This window comes from Rhinolophus ferrumequinum, chromosome 5, assembly GCF_004115265.2.
Source record: "Rhinolophus ferrumequinum isolate MPI-CBG mRhiFer1 chromosome 5, mRhiFer1_v1.p, whole genome shotgun sequence".
NCBI classification, from domain to species: domain Eukaryota; kingdom Metazoa; phylum Chordata; class Mammalia; order Chiroptera; family Rhinolophidae; genus Rhinolophus; species Rhinolophus ferrumequinum.
The window spans coordinates 8,711,257-8,725,210 of NC_046288.1; the positions used below are offsets into that span (position 1 = coordinate 8,711,257).

At 39.7% G+C, this 13,954-nt stretch overlaps 1 protein-coding gene across 4 annotated transcripts in view; it reads right to left on the reverse strand.

The window, feature by feature from the left end:
• ATP10D (ATPase phospholipid transporting 10D (putative)) overlaps positions 1-13,954 on the reverse strand; it is a 99,503-nt gene that overhangs the window by 20,210 nt on the left and 65,339 nt on the right. For all 4 annotated transcript variants that reach the window (XM_033106595.1, XM_033106591.1, XM_033106592.1 and 1 more), the window contains 6 exons: positions 12,142-12,330; positions 9,752-10,361; positions 9,021-9,127; positions 8,187-8,313; positions 5,903-6,087; positions 1,266-1,575 (listed from right to left, as the gene is read on the reverse strand). In XM_033106595.1, coding sequence (XP_032962486.1) covers positions 1,266-1,575; positions 5,903-6,087; positions 8,187-8,313; positions 9,021-9,127; positions 9,752-10,361; positions 12,142-12,330 — 1,528 coding nt within the window. The remainder of the gene's footprint in view (positions 1-1,265; positions 1,576-5,902; positions 6,088-8,186; positions 8,314-9,020; positions 9,128-9,751; positions 10,362-12,141; positions 12,331-13,954) is intronic.

Here is a 13,954-nt window from a genome sequence, read left to right on the forward strand (position 1 = left end):
AAAAGGCAGCTCCATCCTTTCTGTTTTTAGAGACAAAACCTTGTTGTCCCCCTTACCTCCTTCCATCATATATCAAATTCACCAGCAAACCATGTCCATTATCTGATTGACCATGTCCCACCGCTTTTCTGCTTCCACTAGGGCTCAAGTCACCATCATCTTTTGCCTGAATTATTTCAACAGCCTCTCCGCTGGTCTCTGGACTCACATCCTTGCACCTGAACAGTTACTCTCAGCACAGCACCCAATGTGATCATCTTAAACTTAAGACCGATCTTGTCCTTCCTCTGCTCAAAATCTTCCAGTGACTCCTTATCTCTTCGGATAAAAGCCCAAAACTTGTAATCACCTCCAAGACCCTACATTATGTGGCCACCTGTCATATCTCTGCCCTTCAGCAACCTGCAGCAAATTCTTCCCTTTGCTCAATCTGCCTTGACTTTGAACATACCAAGCACGGCCTTCACTTTCAGTCTTCTCTGCCAGGAATATTCTCCCCCACAGATCTCCCATTGCTCCTTACCATTTACTTCAAGTCTCTCCCCCCCCCCCCCCCATACAACCTTATCAGTGAGACCTTCTCTGAAAAATGTATTTAAAATAGCAGTCTCCCTCTGCTAATGTTCTCCACCCCCGGCTCTGCTTTATTTCTTTCAATATCGTTTTTCACTATCTGATATCTTACATATTAATGCATTTTTTGTTTTGTTTTACTTTTTCATCTCATTTGTTTACTATATGCCCTCCTACTAGAGGCAAGCTCCTTAAGAAGAGATGCCTTGTCAGTTTTACATATTCTTGTATGTCCATTGCCTACAAAAATGCCTGGCACATAGAACACACCCAATAAACATTTGTTGAATGGATAAATAAATGAATTGTTCATGTCCCTGAATTAAACTGTCCTGCACGTAGAATTTCTACATTTTTCAGTTCTGATTCAGTACATTACCTTCCTTAGCAGTTGATTTGGGGTTCTAATATATAACCCAGAGTCTTTATTATTATATTGACCATTATATTGTTTTCCATGTCACATCCCCACCACCTGGTTCATAGTAGGTAGTCGAATAGGTGATGGAGGGAAAGTGGAAGGGAGTGGGGAGATGGAGAGGAAGAAGGAAGAAGGAGAGGGAAAGTAGGGGAGAAAAGGACAGCTAGCCATACGGGTGAACAGATATACAGAAAGAAGAACAGACAGAAGGGTCAGCCTCTGGTGTGGCACAAAGGTGAGAAGCACAGAGCTGGGTTTCATCCCCACTCACCAATGGCCAGGGTCATCACCCGGAGATGGTTGCGGACCAATTTCACCACCTTGCTTTTCTGCAGGGGTGTGGCTCGGCAGCAGACCACAGCTTGACAGCAAGCCGTCAGCTCCAGGAACCTACTCTGCAGACTCTCCTGCAGGGCAAATTCCAGGGTCTTCCCAGTGATAATGAGTCCAGCCCGCTGCCCTGAATCCTGGGAGGCAGAAGGCAGGTATAAATCCTCACTTAATGATTCTTGCTCTGGGGAGGCTGGATTCTTCTTCTGAAGTTCTTTCAAAATTGTGCCCATCAGCATCTCACAGGCATCCTTGAAACAAGTGGCAAAGACAGTTAGCCTTTGAGCTCCTTGGTGGCCACATCCAGCTAAATTTGTCATTGTCTCTCTTTAGCAGTTGCTTCATCAAGGCAACCCTAGGTAGTGAATAATCAGTTATTTATGAAGACCTCACAGCTCTTCCACAGAATTTTCTGTTTATATGGGGATCACTTAAAAGGATGAGAACATCTCGTGCCCAATTCCAAGCTAAGAAATAGCTATGGAATTTCTTTATTTGTGCAATTTATCTTCTCAAACAGTGAATCTCAAGAGCCCTTTGGTCTTATTCTGCCAGTTACCAGCTGCTAGACTTTAGGCACCTCTCTGAACCTCAATGTTCTCATGTGAAAAATGCAAATGTCTATGTCATAAAAATGTTGTATGTAAGGAACAAGTGAAATAATACATGCAAAGCTCCTACTGTAAGGCATGACACGCAGAATTTTAAATAATAATTATTCTTTTTATCTTCTTTGGCTTCGATACGTTCATTCCTTCATTCACTAAGTATTTATTCAGAACCTACTATATATGAGAAAACATTTAGGTGCTGTGGATACATCAATGAACAGAAAAATCCCTGTCCATCATGGAGCATACATTCTGGTCAGAATGTTCTTAGTGATGCTCATCACATTCAACTGGTGTGCATCCCTCGACTCGCCTCACCCCACACTGGTGTGCATCCCTCGACTCGCCTCACCCCACACTGGTGTGCATCCCTCGACTCGCCTCACCCCACACTGGTGTGCATCCCTCGACTCGCCTCACCCCACACTGGTTAGGAAGTTCTTTAAAGACAGGTATTGCTCTTAATTTACTTTTGAAGCCTTCACAATGCGTAAAAGAGGGCCACAATGGGCACTTAAGAAATACTTATTGAATGAATTCTAGTCAAGAAGACTAACGATAACTTATTCAGAAATGATGGTGTCAGATGATCACCAAGAACAGAGCCAAGCCAAATCCAGGAGCAGTGCATTGATATTTATACACTAAGCCTGAAATAGTTTATTCACGAAAGGTCCCCTCACTCAGAAGCCATTTACTCTTATTTCAAATGCCGTTTTGTCAAGCATTTGTCAACCCACAACAAAATAAGATGGGTAAGGAAGTAGAGATGGATATGTAGGCATGACTTAACAAAGACTTAATAACCACATAAACTACAAACAAGAAATTCAACTTTAAAATGTACTACCTGGCAAGCTTTACCTTCAGGACAAATCTGATCCCAATACTACAAATAGTTTTTGGAGTCCTCACATGCTCAGAGTGCACAGAATGCAGTCTGAGTGGATGCCCTCTAGAATGGGGATGCAAATTTTCTGTAGTTTGATGATTCGAGATTGAGTACATAGATGTTTTTATCCCCTTACGTGCATATGTAAGTGCTTAGTTTTATAAATTAATTTTATTTTCATTACAGAAGTATATATGCACACACACACGTAGTTGCTCTTCATTATTTATGGGTTCTGTATCTGTGATATCTCATATTTGCTAAAATTTATCTGTGATCCTATAATCAATACTCATGGTGCCTTTTCTATCATTTGTGGACGTGTAGAGTGACACGAGTTTTGAATTATGGGACGTGCACCTCCCCACCTGAGGCTGAACTAGGTGAAGCGCTGCCGTCTTACGTTTACTCCCATACTGGAAACAAGTGTCCTTTTCGCTGTCTGTTTGGTGACACATTTTTCACATTTTTTTGCTTTTCTTGTGGGTGATTTCCCTATTCAAGATGCCCTCCAAGTGTATTGCTAAAGTGCCATCTAGTGTTCCTACGCACAAGAAGGCTATGATGTGCCTTACAGAGAAAATATGTGTTAGATAAGCTCTGTTCAGTGAGTTGTATTACTGTTGGTTGTGAGTTCAATGTTAATCATATATATATATATATATATATATATATATATATATATATATATAATCTCTGAAACAAGGTTATGCATTGACCAGTTGATAAAAACAATGTGACCACAGGCTTATGGGAACCTAATCCTATATTTCCCCTAGGGTTAATGGATCAGTATTCACTAACTCAGTGTTTGCCCCAACTTTATAGAACTTAATGAATAACAAGAATCAACTGTAGATAAATAGATAGAGATTACATAAAATATAATATAGAAATCATGCTTGACAAGCAATCAGCTTGTAGGTGCTTAGATAAAATCATCAGAATCTTTTGAAATCTCAGGCTACAAAATAGAAATACTTTAATTTTATCTCCTGTCTACTCGTTATAATTGCCAAATGAGATTATGTATAAAAAAACCTTTTATTGATTCCAATAAATATGAAAATAAAGAGCTACTAAAATAAAAGTCTACTCAAGAGAAGACTTTAAACAAAATTATGAAAATAAAACTTAAAAAACTAAATGATAAATCCTGAAAGGCCTTTATATATCACGTTGCAGTAAATAATCCTGGATACAATTATACTAAAACAAAAAAGAAACAAAACTTTTATGAGAATAGAAACTATATAAGGTTTGTAAGTAGCTACATTTACTATGATCTAATTTGCAAATTTAGGAACAGAAGTTGATGGAAATTTGTAAAGTTGAGGTATTATACTATAGAAATAAGTAGACATTCCATTGGTTGCCAGGTGGCCCACTTAGAATGTCACAGGGACAATTCCTTCACTAAATGACAAACTGGGCTCCATGACTGTCAATTCCTTTTTTAATTTCTTAGCATCTCCTGTAGGGTGGGGAGCAGGAAGAAGAGAAAACAATACCAGTGACTTAGCTCTTACTACGTGCCCAGCATTTTATTTGAATGGACTTGAGTCATCATAAAACTAAATTATGTTCACTGTGTTCTGTTTAGTTATCTGGAAAATTCAATGGGTAGAATAGCTATTGAGAGCAAAAACAATTATCTTTTGCATTTAGGACACTCCACAGTGGACACTCTGTAAAGACTTCTTGAATTGATCGTATTAAATGCTTTTACCATAATTGTGCATTTACAAATAAATTTCACAATCCTAAAGATTTTATTGTTCACAGAAATGTCAACGTCAAAATCGGACACCAAAAATTGATTATTTTTCCTTTTTAATGTTCATTAAACCCCTGTATCTGCCAGGTATCACATTTAACAATTTACATTTTCTCATTTAATGCTCACAACAAACCTATGAAATAGGCATTATTCTCACATTACAGGTAAGGAAAAAGGCCCAGGAGGGTAACTCCCTAAGGTCATATAGCTGGTCACTGGTAGTTCAAGCATTGGAACCTGGGTCTTCCCAGCCTTAAGGCACATCCAATTTAGTGACTAAAATGACTAAGCATTTCCATGTGCTCAGCCCCTGGCTGGTACTGGGAGCTGGCTGGTGGTTTGGTTATGGGTCTCTGGACCATTGCCAATTGCCAAGGAGAACCTACTCTGTGTTCAATAAGGAAAATTCTCCTTCCTCATAATGTATGATCTACTTGGGTATTAACTGAGGCCTGAATACAAACACACAGCTAACCAAACGTGGCAGCTTGTGACAAAAGCCCAAGATGTGATCCAGATGAGAAGCTCCAGAAGATTTCTGAGGCTGGCTGCCATGACAGAATGAATGTTACTGATTAAGTCTGACTACGGAGGAAGGAATGAAGAAAGTTTACCAAGCTAATTAAGCAATGTGCCTAAATCTGAGAATATCGCTATACTAGGAATCTTCTGAAAAAAATAAAATCGAGTACTTGTGTTAGAGGTTGGGGGTGGGGACTGAGGAAAATAGGCTGGGTCCAAACTTCTTAAGTTCCTTCTCCTTAAAAAAAAAACCTTTTTTCCCCCTTCCCTTAAACAGAAACTTTTGGTAGTCTCTCAGGAGCTATATCTAAGAATTGCCAGTAGAGGGCATGATGACCCCGAGAGTCTATTTTTAGAACGACCATAAAAATATTCATTCACCTGACTACAATAGAAATCATCACTTCCCCTCAACGTGAAAGCAGGGGTAGAGTCCTGCCCCCAAGCTTGATATACTTTGTTATTATGGGCTAAATCTTGTAAAATACCTAATAATCCGATTGGGGGGGGGGATAAAAATAAAAAAGAAACTTTTTAAAATGCCTTTATTCAGCAATGATTCATCTGAATCATTATGACGTTTCATGAAGCTTTAGAACACTTATGGTACCCCCGCTGCCTCCAAACACAAACTAGGCTGCTGGAAAGAATAAGCAATTATCAAGAAGCTAAAGGTTATCAGTTTTTTTTTTTTCTTCTCATCGTCATCAAATTACAAATGCTCCACTGGCTTTGCAAAAACAAAAAGACTGGTTTAATCTCACTATACATACTTTATTTTGGGTATTGAGGATAAAGAGCTTGTCATCTGGCTCCAGTAGTTTGCACGCATAAGCTATGTTGACAGCTGTCTCCTGCTTGTCCCCTGTCAGCATCCAGATCTTGATGCCAGCTTTGTGAAGGGCTTCTATAGCTTCGGGAACTCCCTCCTGCAGACGGTCTTCAATGCCAGTAGCACCTAAAAAATAACCAAAGTGCAACAGGGCGTGTAAGAAACTAAAGCCAGCCGAAGCTTACCTAGGCTTAATTGAACAATATCTGTTAGCCAACCCAATCTTTTTCTCGTAATTTCTGGGGATCCAAAGGAAGTGTGAAGACCCAGATCAAAATCATACACAAAGTAATATCTTGGGAAGGAAGCTTTAGGAATCAACCAGTTTATCAAAGTTACTTGTTCTCCTTTTGGTTAGCTTACTTTTCTATAAATTGAGGGGGTTGTTTCTGTTGCTTATGTAACCTTGCTCTACAATTTTAATTCTATGATACTCCCAATGGTAAAGGCAGGAGTTTAAAGAATGCCCTTGTCGGTAAGACAATGTCTATTTTCAATACTCTTTCATAGTATAAGTCCATAATTTCCTTTATCGGAAAAACTGGGTGACAGATAAGTTTTGGAATTCAAGCGTTTTGCAGATCTTAAAAAGGTAATCATATTTTGTAAAATCTGATAATCAAGCATGTTGATATTTCTGCAACAAAACACACAAATGTTCACACTAATTAGGATAATAAAGACTTACAAATAGTCTTATCAAATCAGGCCTGAGTTTGCTGCCAAACGGCTTTTGGCACAGAGCCCACAGAGCATTTGAGAGTTTGGAATTTCAGATGAGGAAATGTGGACCCACAGTACTGACAGTGTCACAGAGAAATGACTTAGCAGCGGGCATCACCACTCTATTGGCCAGATACTAAGTGAGATCATTGTTTTTCTCTGAACCAGAGGGATGGGGCTCAGAGGTTGGTCTCTTGCTGTGTTAGTGCTTGTGGGGACAGAGCCAGCAGTGCAGTTTCCAGGCTCTCGGCCTCACAGGGAAAGGTGCTGGCTCAGGTAGTAAATGGCCATCGACTGTGATTGGATGGCCATCAGCCGTGGCTAGTTGGCCATCAGCTATAACCAGTGAGCCATTGGCCACTAATATAACTGCCGTGGCTAGGCTAGCAGAAAATGGGGGGGGGGGCCTAGCAAGAAGACGGTGGCTGAGCTAGCAAGCGCGGATTGCAGTTAGCACGGCGGATTGCAGCTGGCAGGTGAGGTTGGTTGGTTGGCAGAGAAGCGGCCGGAGGATTGCGGATCATGTGGCTCCTGCTTCCTGTGTCTCCAACCCAGCCTCCAGTGAGACTATAGTTGTATGACTCCCCTACCTATGGCTCCATTGGTGTTTCATTTTGGCCTCACCATATCCTGCGTTCTTATGTGGGGAGCGGGACCAGAGACCCCACATGACACCCTGCATGACAGTGCTTATATTAGAAACTAGATCTCCAGGCGCTAAGGCAGTGGTTCTCAATCTTGGCTCCTCTTAGAATTACTTGGAGAGCTTTTAAAAATTCAAATGTCCAGCCTACACATCAGAATTGTTGACAGAATCCCAAGGAGTTTTTAAAGTGGTCCAGGTGATTTCAAGATGCAGCTCAATCAGAGACAAGAGGTGTCAGTTGTGCAATCTTTAGTTGAAATCAGAAAGCAAGAGAGAGAAATATTAGGTTGGTGCAAAAGTAATTGTGGTTTAAAAGGTTAAAAATAATTGTACAACCCGCAATTACTTTTGCACCACCCTAATATATTTCATTAGTACAGCGGCAGGTGCAGGATAATGAATATAGGCCTTGGAACCAGGTAACCCTGAGTTTCTTCCAAGCTCTGTCACTGAACTGCTCTGTGCTCCAAGTTATCTTCTAAATAAAATGAAGATTTGTTGTACAGGTTCAAAAAGCAACACATATTAAATAACTTATCCAATGTCTGACAAGAAACTTAAGCTTTCTTCTCGTGAACCAGGGTATTTATTTGACTTTGTACTCTACCTTAGTGTTATGTTTTTAAATGACCTTAAGGATGACCACCGTGATACCACCATCAATGAAGTCTAGTTCACTGCAGTGGAAAACAGAATAGAAAAGACTGGAAACTAGGTAGAAATCTGACTGAGTGGGCAGAATCACATCTATCTATTAGATCAAAGTTGGGGCGGGGGGAAGCACTGGTAAGTACCTTAGAGATATCAAGTGTTTTTCAAAATTCTCCATTCAGGAAATACAACGTAGTCTACTTACCAAGTAAAGTTAGTTTGTTCTCCAATCTCATGGCAGATTCAAGTAGTAATTCTTCCCTGTTGTCAATGCTGGTTTCAGCTAAAAAATGATTCCTCAGCCACTCTGCATATTCAGTGTCACTCATGACCTACGGAGGGAAAAAGAGCTATGAGGCAGGTCACATGATGATCTTGCCAGGACTTAGCCCTGCAGAAATGTCAAGCCATCAACTTGTTTTAGGCATTCCTCTCTCTGGGCACACTCATGCCGGGTCAATCTCCTCATGCACCTGGGCACAAGCTGTTTCGAATTCTGTGATCAGACTAGTGCAGCAATGATGGTAGATGGACCCTACAGCTCAGTATCTCTGGGAAATTCTAGGCACCATATATGATGAAAGTGGGTTAATCTATTTAATTAAACCAGAAGTATGCAGGTGGGAGAAGTCTCCACTTAGTGGTGCAATTGAGAAAATGGTATCAGGATTGTTCAGGTATTATGTCGGCAGCAACACTTCTGATATCTTCTGATGGTTGGTTTATGGGGTTAGTTATTTGTAAAGGTAAAAAAAGAGAGGGGGCCATATGGGTGAAGCAAGAAAATCCTGTTCCGAACAAAAGTAAAGTGGAATTCCTAAAGAAGGAACCAATGATACATTTTCCTTTGTATTCAGGTTGCCATCGAGGTTCTATCTATTCATACATAGTTGTAAGAATGGAGAGTTCAAGATCAAAAGAGGCTCTCTGCCTTTTCAGTGGAACGATCTTGCCCCTGATAAAAAAAATCTAGCCCAATGCATGTCAGAGTCTCCTAAATCCTAACCTTGTGGAATGAGCAGTGTGCTAGCAGCCTTACCTTCTTTGCTATACATAAAGTGCGTAGGCCTCGTTTGGCATAGTCATCCAAGTGTTTCTGGGTTTTCTCCCTTATTATCATCTGTTGTTTTTCCAGACTCGCTCCATCTGAAATAATTAACAAAACACAAGTGTTCCCACCAGTCAGTCCAATTACAGATATATTTTTAAATACAATGATAGTTTAACCCACAACAAACAAAAAGCCCTATCATTTTGAATCCCAATTGTGCACTTATACAAGAGACCCTCAGAATAAATCTCTCCCTTGTTCCTTTCTCCCTGGGGAGAGGAAAATACCAAGAACTTAATATACACACTGTTCCCACACCGTCAGTAACAATAACTACAACAATGCTGGCAGTCATTCGTTGAGCACTTGCCATTGGCCAGGCACTAGGCGAAGGCTGTACACATATTGTATATGGTATGCCATTAAACCTCTGAAGAAACTACAAAGACGATGCCATAATCCCCATAGACTGAACACTTAGGCGCAGACTAGTTAGGTAATTTTATCACAGCTAACGGGAGAGGCCACATTTGAACCCAGGCCTGGGTAGCCCCAAAACTTGTATGCTTTCTCACCAAACCCTAGGCAGCTTCCCCTGCTTCACCAAGTCTGACTGGCCCTGTGTATCTGCTTGTTTGCCTTCATAAAGCCATTGAGAGTGGTCTTTTACTCTCTGAGCCCTTTAACTCCAGAACTCTTTCAGTTCTGGATGAACCCACCTAGGGAAGCCACGGAGAGCAATTCCATGATGACAGAATCAGCACCCTTTGTATACACCACAACTTGGTTGGAAAGCGGGTGGCGGACCACCACGGACATTCTTTTTCTTACTGAGTCGAAGGGCAGGATGTGTAGGAGTTGAAATGTTAAGGGTCCCAAAGCTGCAAAGTCCACCATGACCTGCTCTGGTGTCCGGGACTGTAAAGTGCATCGGTAAGCCTTGGCGGCATACACTAAGGCCGCTTCATCTGGGCTCTCGGCCTCATAACACAGGTTCGAGGCCAAGGGCTGTCCAGGGAGGGAATCCACCTTGGCATTTGTGACGCCTGCATCACCGTTTTGTTTCTCTGTGTCTGTAGGGCAAGCTGAGTTACCAGAACTCTGGGGGCTCTCGCCTGTCTGTGGGCACTCTTCCTCCACAGATGAAGACAGCTTCATTCGACTGAAGAGAGATAGTCTGCTAACAAAGGTGTTGGGGACCCCAGAAGATGGTTCTTTCCCACTGGCAAGAGATGGTGAACTTGATCTTCGGACAGACAACCTCTGGAAGAGGTTTTTAATCTCTTCCAAAGACTTAGTTGGCAGTCCACTCAGTGTAGAGAGTCTGATCTAGGAAAGAATTTGGGACGGTCTCAATAAGATAGTCAAAAGCAGTTTATAACAACTTTGAAGTCAAACTAGGAAAAAATTTGATGCGAAGAGTTACCATTCCCTTAAATAGCTAGCCTGCTTCATGCTGACAACTGCCACTGAAAACATTCATAATTGAAAAAAAACATTATGAAAAATATGTGCTAATATTGATGGCATTATGAATTTCTACAATATTTAGGAAGACATTTGACAACTGAAACACATAAAGTGCTAATATTGCTAGCAGTGTGCATAATTATAGCCATTTTTCCTAATGAACTAATTTAAAATATAGAAAATCCATAATCTTTATTGTATGCATCCTAGCAATAACAATTTAAAAATTAATGTAAGCAAATTAAGTATTCAATAATAGCATATTAGATTATGGAGACCAATTAATTAGAACCTAAAATTTTCTCATTGAGAAATGCCCAAGGAATTAGAAAGTTTTCTCCTTAGATGATTAATTTTATGATAGTCTGAGGGACCCGTGATGTTCAATTATCAAGCTTACTAGCAACAGCGAAATGAAAAGTGAAGCTCAATCACGGATGACGTTTCTATATTCCACGTGAATTCTGATTAACTCCTTATTCACTGCTTTTCTATCATTGCCTTGAAATATCATGAAATCTTAGGCTCTTATAAGCCCACAGAGATTTTATTTTAGGCCATAGAACATTATATTTTGGGGGGATAAGGCATCAATATTTCTTAAGCAGAAAACACCAAAAGATGCTTACTTTGGAAATAGACGTGTATGAAGAAGTGCTATTTTGGGAGAAAACAACACCCAGTGATTTATTCTCTAATTACATACTCACTTTTCAAAGGGCAACTTTCTAGTCGAAATCTTATAAAAATACAGTTTCTGATCAAATGAAAGCTTAATTGGAAATAAATTATCTTTATGTTAAAGTTGACCACCTCTGAAGTTGCCAAAAGAAAATTATCTGATGGAAAATTAAAATTTAATTGGGTTGTGCTGCAAATTGACTTTTAAGTGGATGTGTGCAAAAGGGGAGACAGTTATACACAAGGGAGCCAGCACAGCAAGTGGTGACTCACCAGTCTCTAAAACAAGTTTTTCTTTTTCATTGAAAATGAATTTTCCATGAATTCTAAGCTACAAATAGACGTTAGTGGGAATTTCAGAACCTGGGTATATTACAGATGTACTGGATTATAGATTGACTGCATTAAAACTAACCCAACTGGTACATGAAAAAGGGTACATCATCATTAAACACGATAATGAATCCAATACTTTATAGTTTGCTTGATGTAGCGCATATGATGTTGGAAGTCTCAGAAGTCTCAAAGAAAGCTTCAATTTAGTAAGAAAACTAAAGCAAAATGAAGACAGCCACATTCCACAAGAACCATTTTCAGCAGCTACTCTCCTAGAGGCAAAATAGTGTAGAAGCACTGAGCCATACTTCCTGGGTTCAAATCCCACCTCCCCCACAAACCCATCGTGTGACCCTGGGCAAGTTACTTTACCTCAACTGTAAAATAGGAAATAGCAGAGTGACAATACCTAATTCATGGGGTTGTTGGGAGGATTAAACATGTTAATACCAGTAAATCACTTAGAACATTATAAGTGCAGAGCGTGATTAAGTGCTGCATAAATAATAAGCTGCTATTATTAGCGGCTATTATTAATTATCCACATAAAAACCAGTACAAGTACATTTAAATCCAAAGTTCTCTTCTGGAAGATGACCCTTGTTTGCATGAGAGACCTTACCTTCTGTCGTGGTTGGTTAGGAGCAGAAACCACTACTGTGTTGCAAATTGCCAACGCAATAAAGAAGTCGATAATGTACAAAGTCTCCATTGGTGGATCTGGGATGGTCTCATCTAGTGAGGTAAACAGCTGAGATGTTATTTGACTAAATTTATCCAAAAGCCTGGTGTCTGGTATCACATCTGTTTCCTGGAGATCCAATAAAACAAAGTGTTGTTACTGAGAAGCATCTAAAAATGAGAATTTTAAATCTACATGATTAATAGCTTTTATAACCAGAATCTATAAAGCATGAGACAGTCAACTTTATTCTTCAAAAAAAGATTCATAGTAAGTGAGAATAGAGAAATAAAAGACAAAAAAAAAAAAAAAGGAAAATCTGGAATGTAAAATATTAATGGAGACTGCCTTGACTATGAACTTAAACTAAAGATAGGAACAGTGCCTTTCACCAAAATCTAGTTGAATGAGTGTTTTCGTATTTTAAAATACACAGTACTAGAGCTATATTTTAGGACCTTACCTTGGGCATAGGTTCATCCAACAGTAACCGAGGAGTATCAATTCTTTTTTTAAAAAGTGAGGGTATGATTCATACCATGCAATTTTAACAAAATATTTTATGGCTCAAGTCACCACTATTGTTAAAAACTAACCTTCCAAAATACAAATTACTATGAGGAGGTTACCAGATTTAATCAGCATTTCCTAGTAATTTTCTACAGGACATTAATAAAGGTTCCTTGAAGAGATTTCCAATCATCCGATATATTTGGCAACTCTGCCCTGTGCCTTCCTCTTAAAGAGTCTTCGTATAAATTGGCTCTAAGAATGTGTTATTGGAAGAAAAATACTCCATTTTTTCAACACGGTATTTTTCACATTTAAGAGTATTAGTTTTAACAAGACTGTTGTAGTAGAAATCTGTTTATAATCTACAGAGGGTACCCAAAAAAATGTATACACATTTTAAGAAAGGAAAAAACTGTATTAATGTTGTAATACTCAATATATAGTGGGGAATTTAATGACTGCATGACGGACAGCCTGTGCTGTGACCATGAGAATAAAAGAGCTATGAGAGCTGGCCAAAGCGGGGCTATGGTCAGCAAAATTGTGTTTACAAGAAGTACTGTCAAATGTGAGAAAAATCTAGAAACTCAGGACCATCCAAGATCCTAAAAGCATCATCAAACAATATATAAAAGAAGAGCCCAAAAGAAGATTTAAGGAAAGAACCATCGAGCATTCTTCCACTTTAGTTGGTCTCTCTAAAACAAGTTAATCCCTAGTGACTGAGATATTTAGTTGCTGACTGGAGAAAAGTATGGAGTCACCACATGCAATTCCTGTGTATGCGAATGTATTTATAAGCATTTTTCCTAAGATCCAAACCTTCCTCACTGACCCTGTATTACGAAATTGACTTTTGCTCTTTTTTCTGTGATGGACAGTTTCTGCCTTCTCTGAACTCCTATTGCCCCGAGAATCAGGCCCACACCATCTGGCTTTAAATGATTCCATGCACATGTATGTCTCTCCCCAAAGAGTTGTAAGTTCCTTTAAAGGAAAGACCGTATCTTATCGATCTTTGGATCCTTAACTCAGTACCTGGCACACGGATAAGTGAGAAAAGTTTATTGTTGCCCATTATTACAAAACACTTTCTGATTTTACATTTCATAAAGAAGGGAGTGGATACGATAGGGGAGGTAGGTAAGTTAGAAATGAGCAGGAGAAGGAGATCTCGCCCAAGTTAGAAAGCCCCTTGCTGCAGCTCCTACTTGGGTCAAGACCCCTTGCAGTTGCCCTC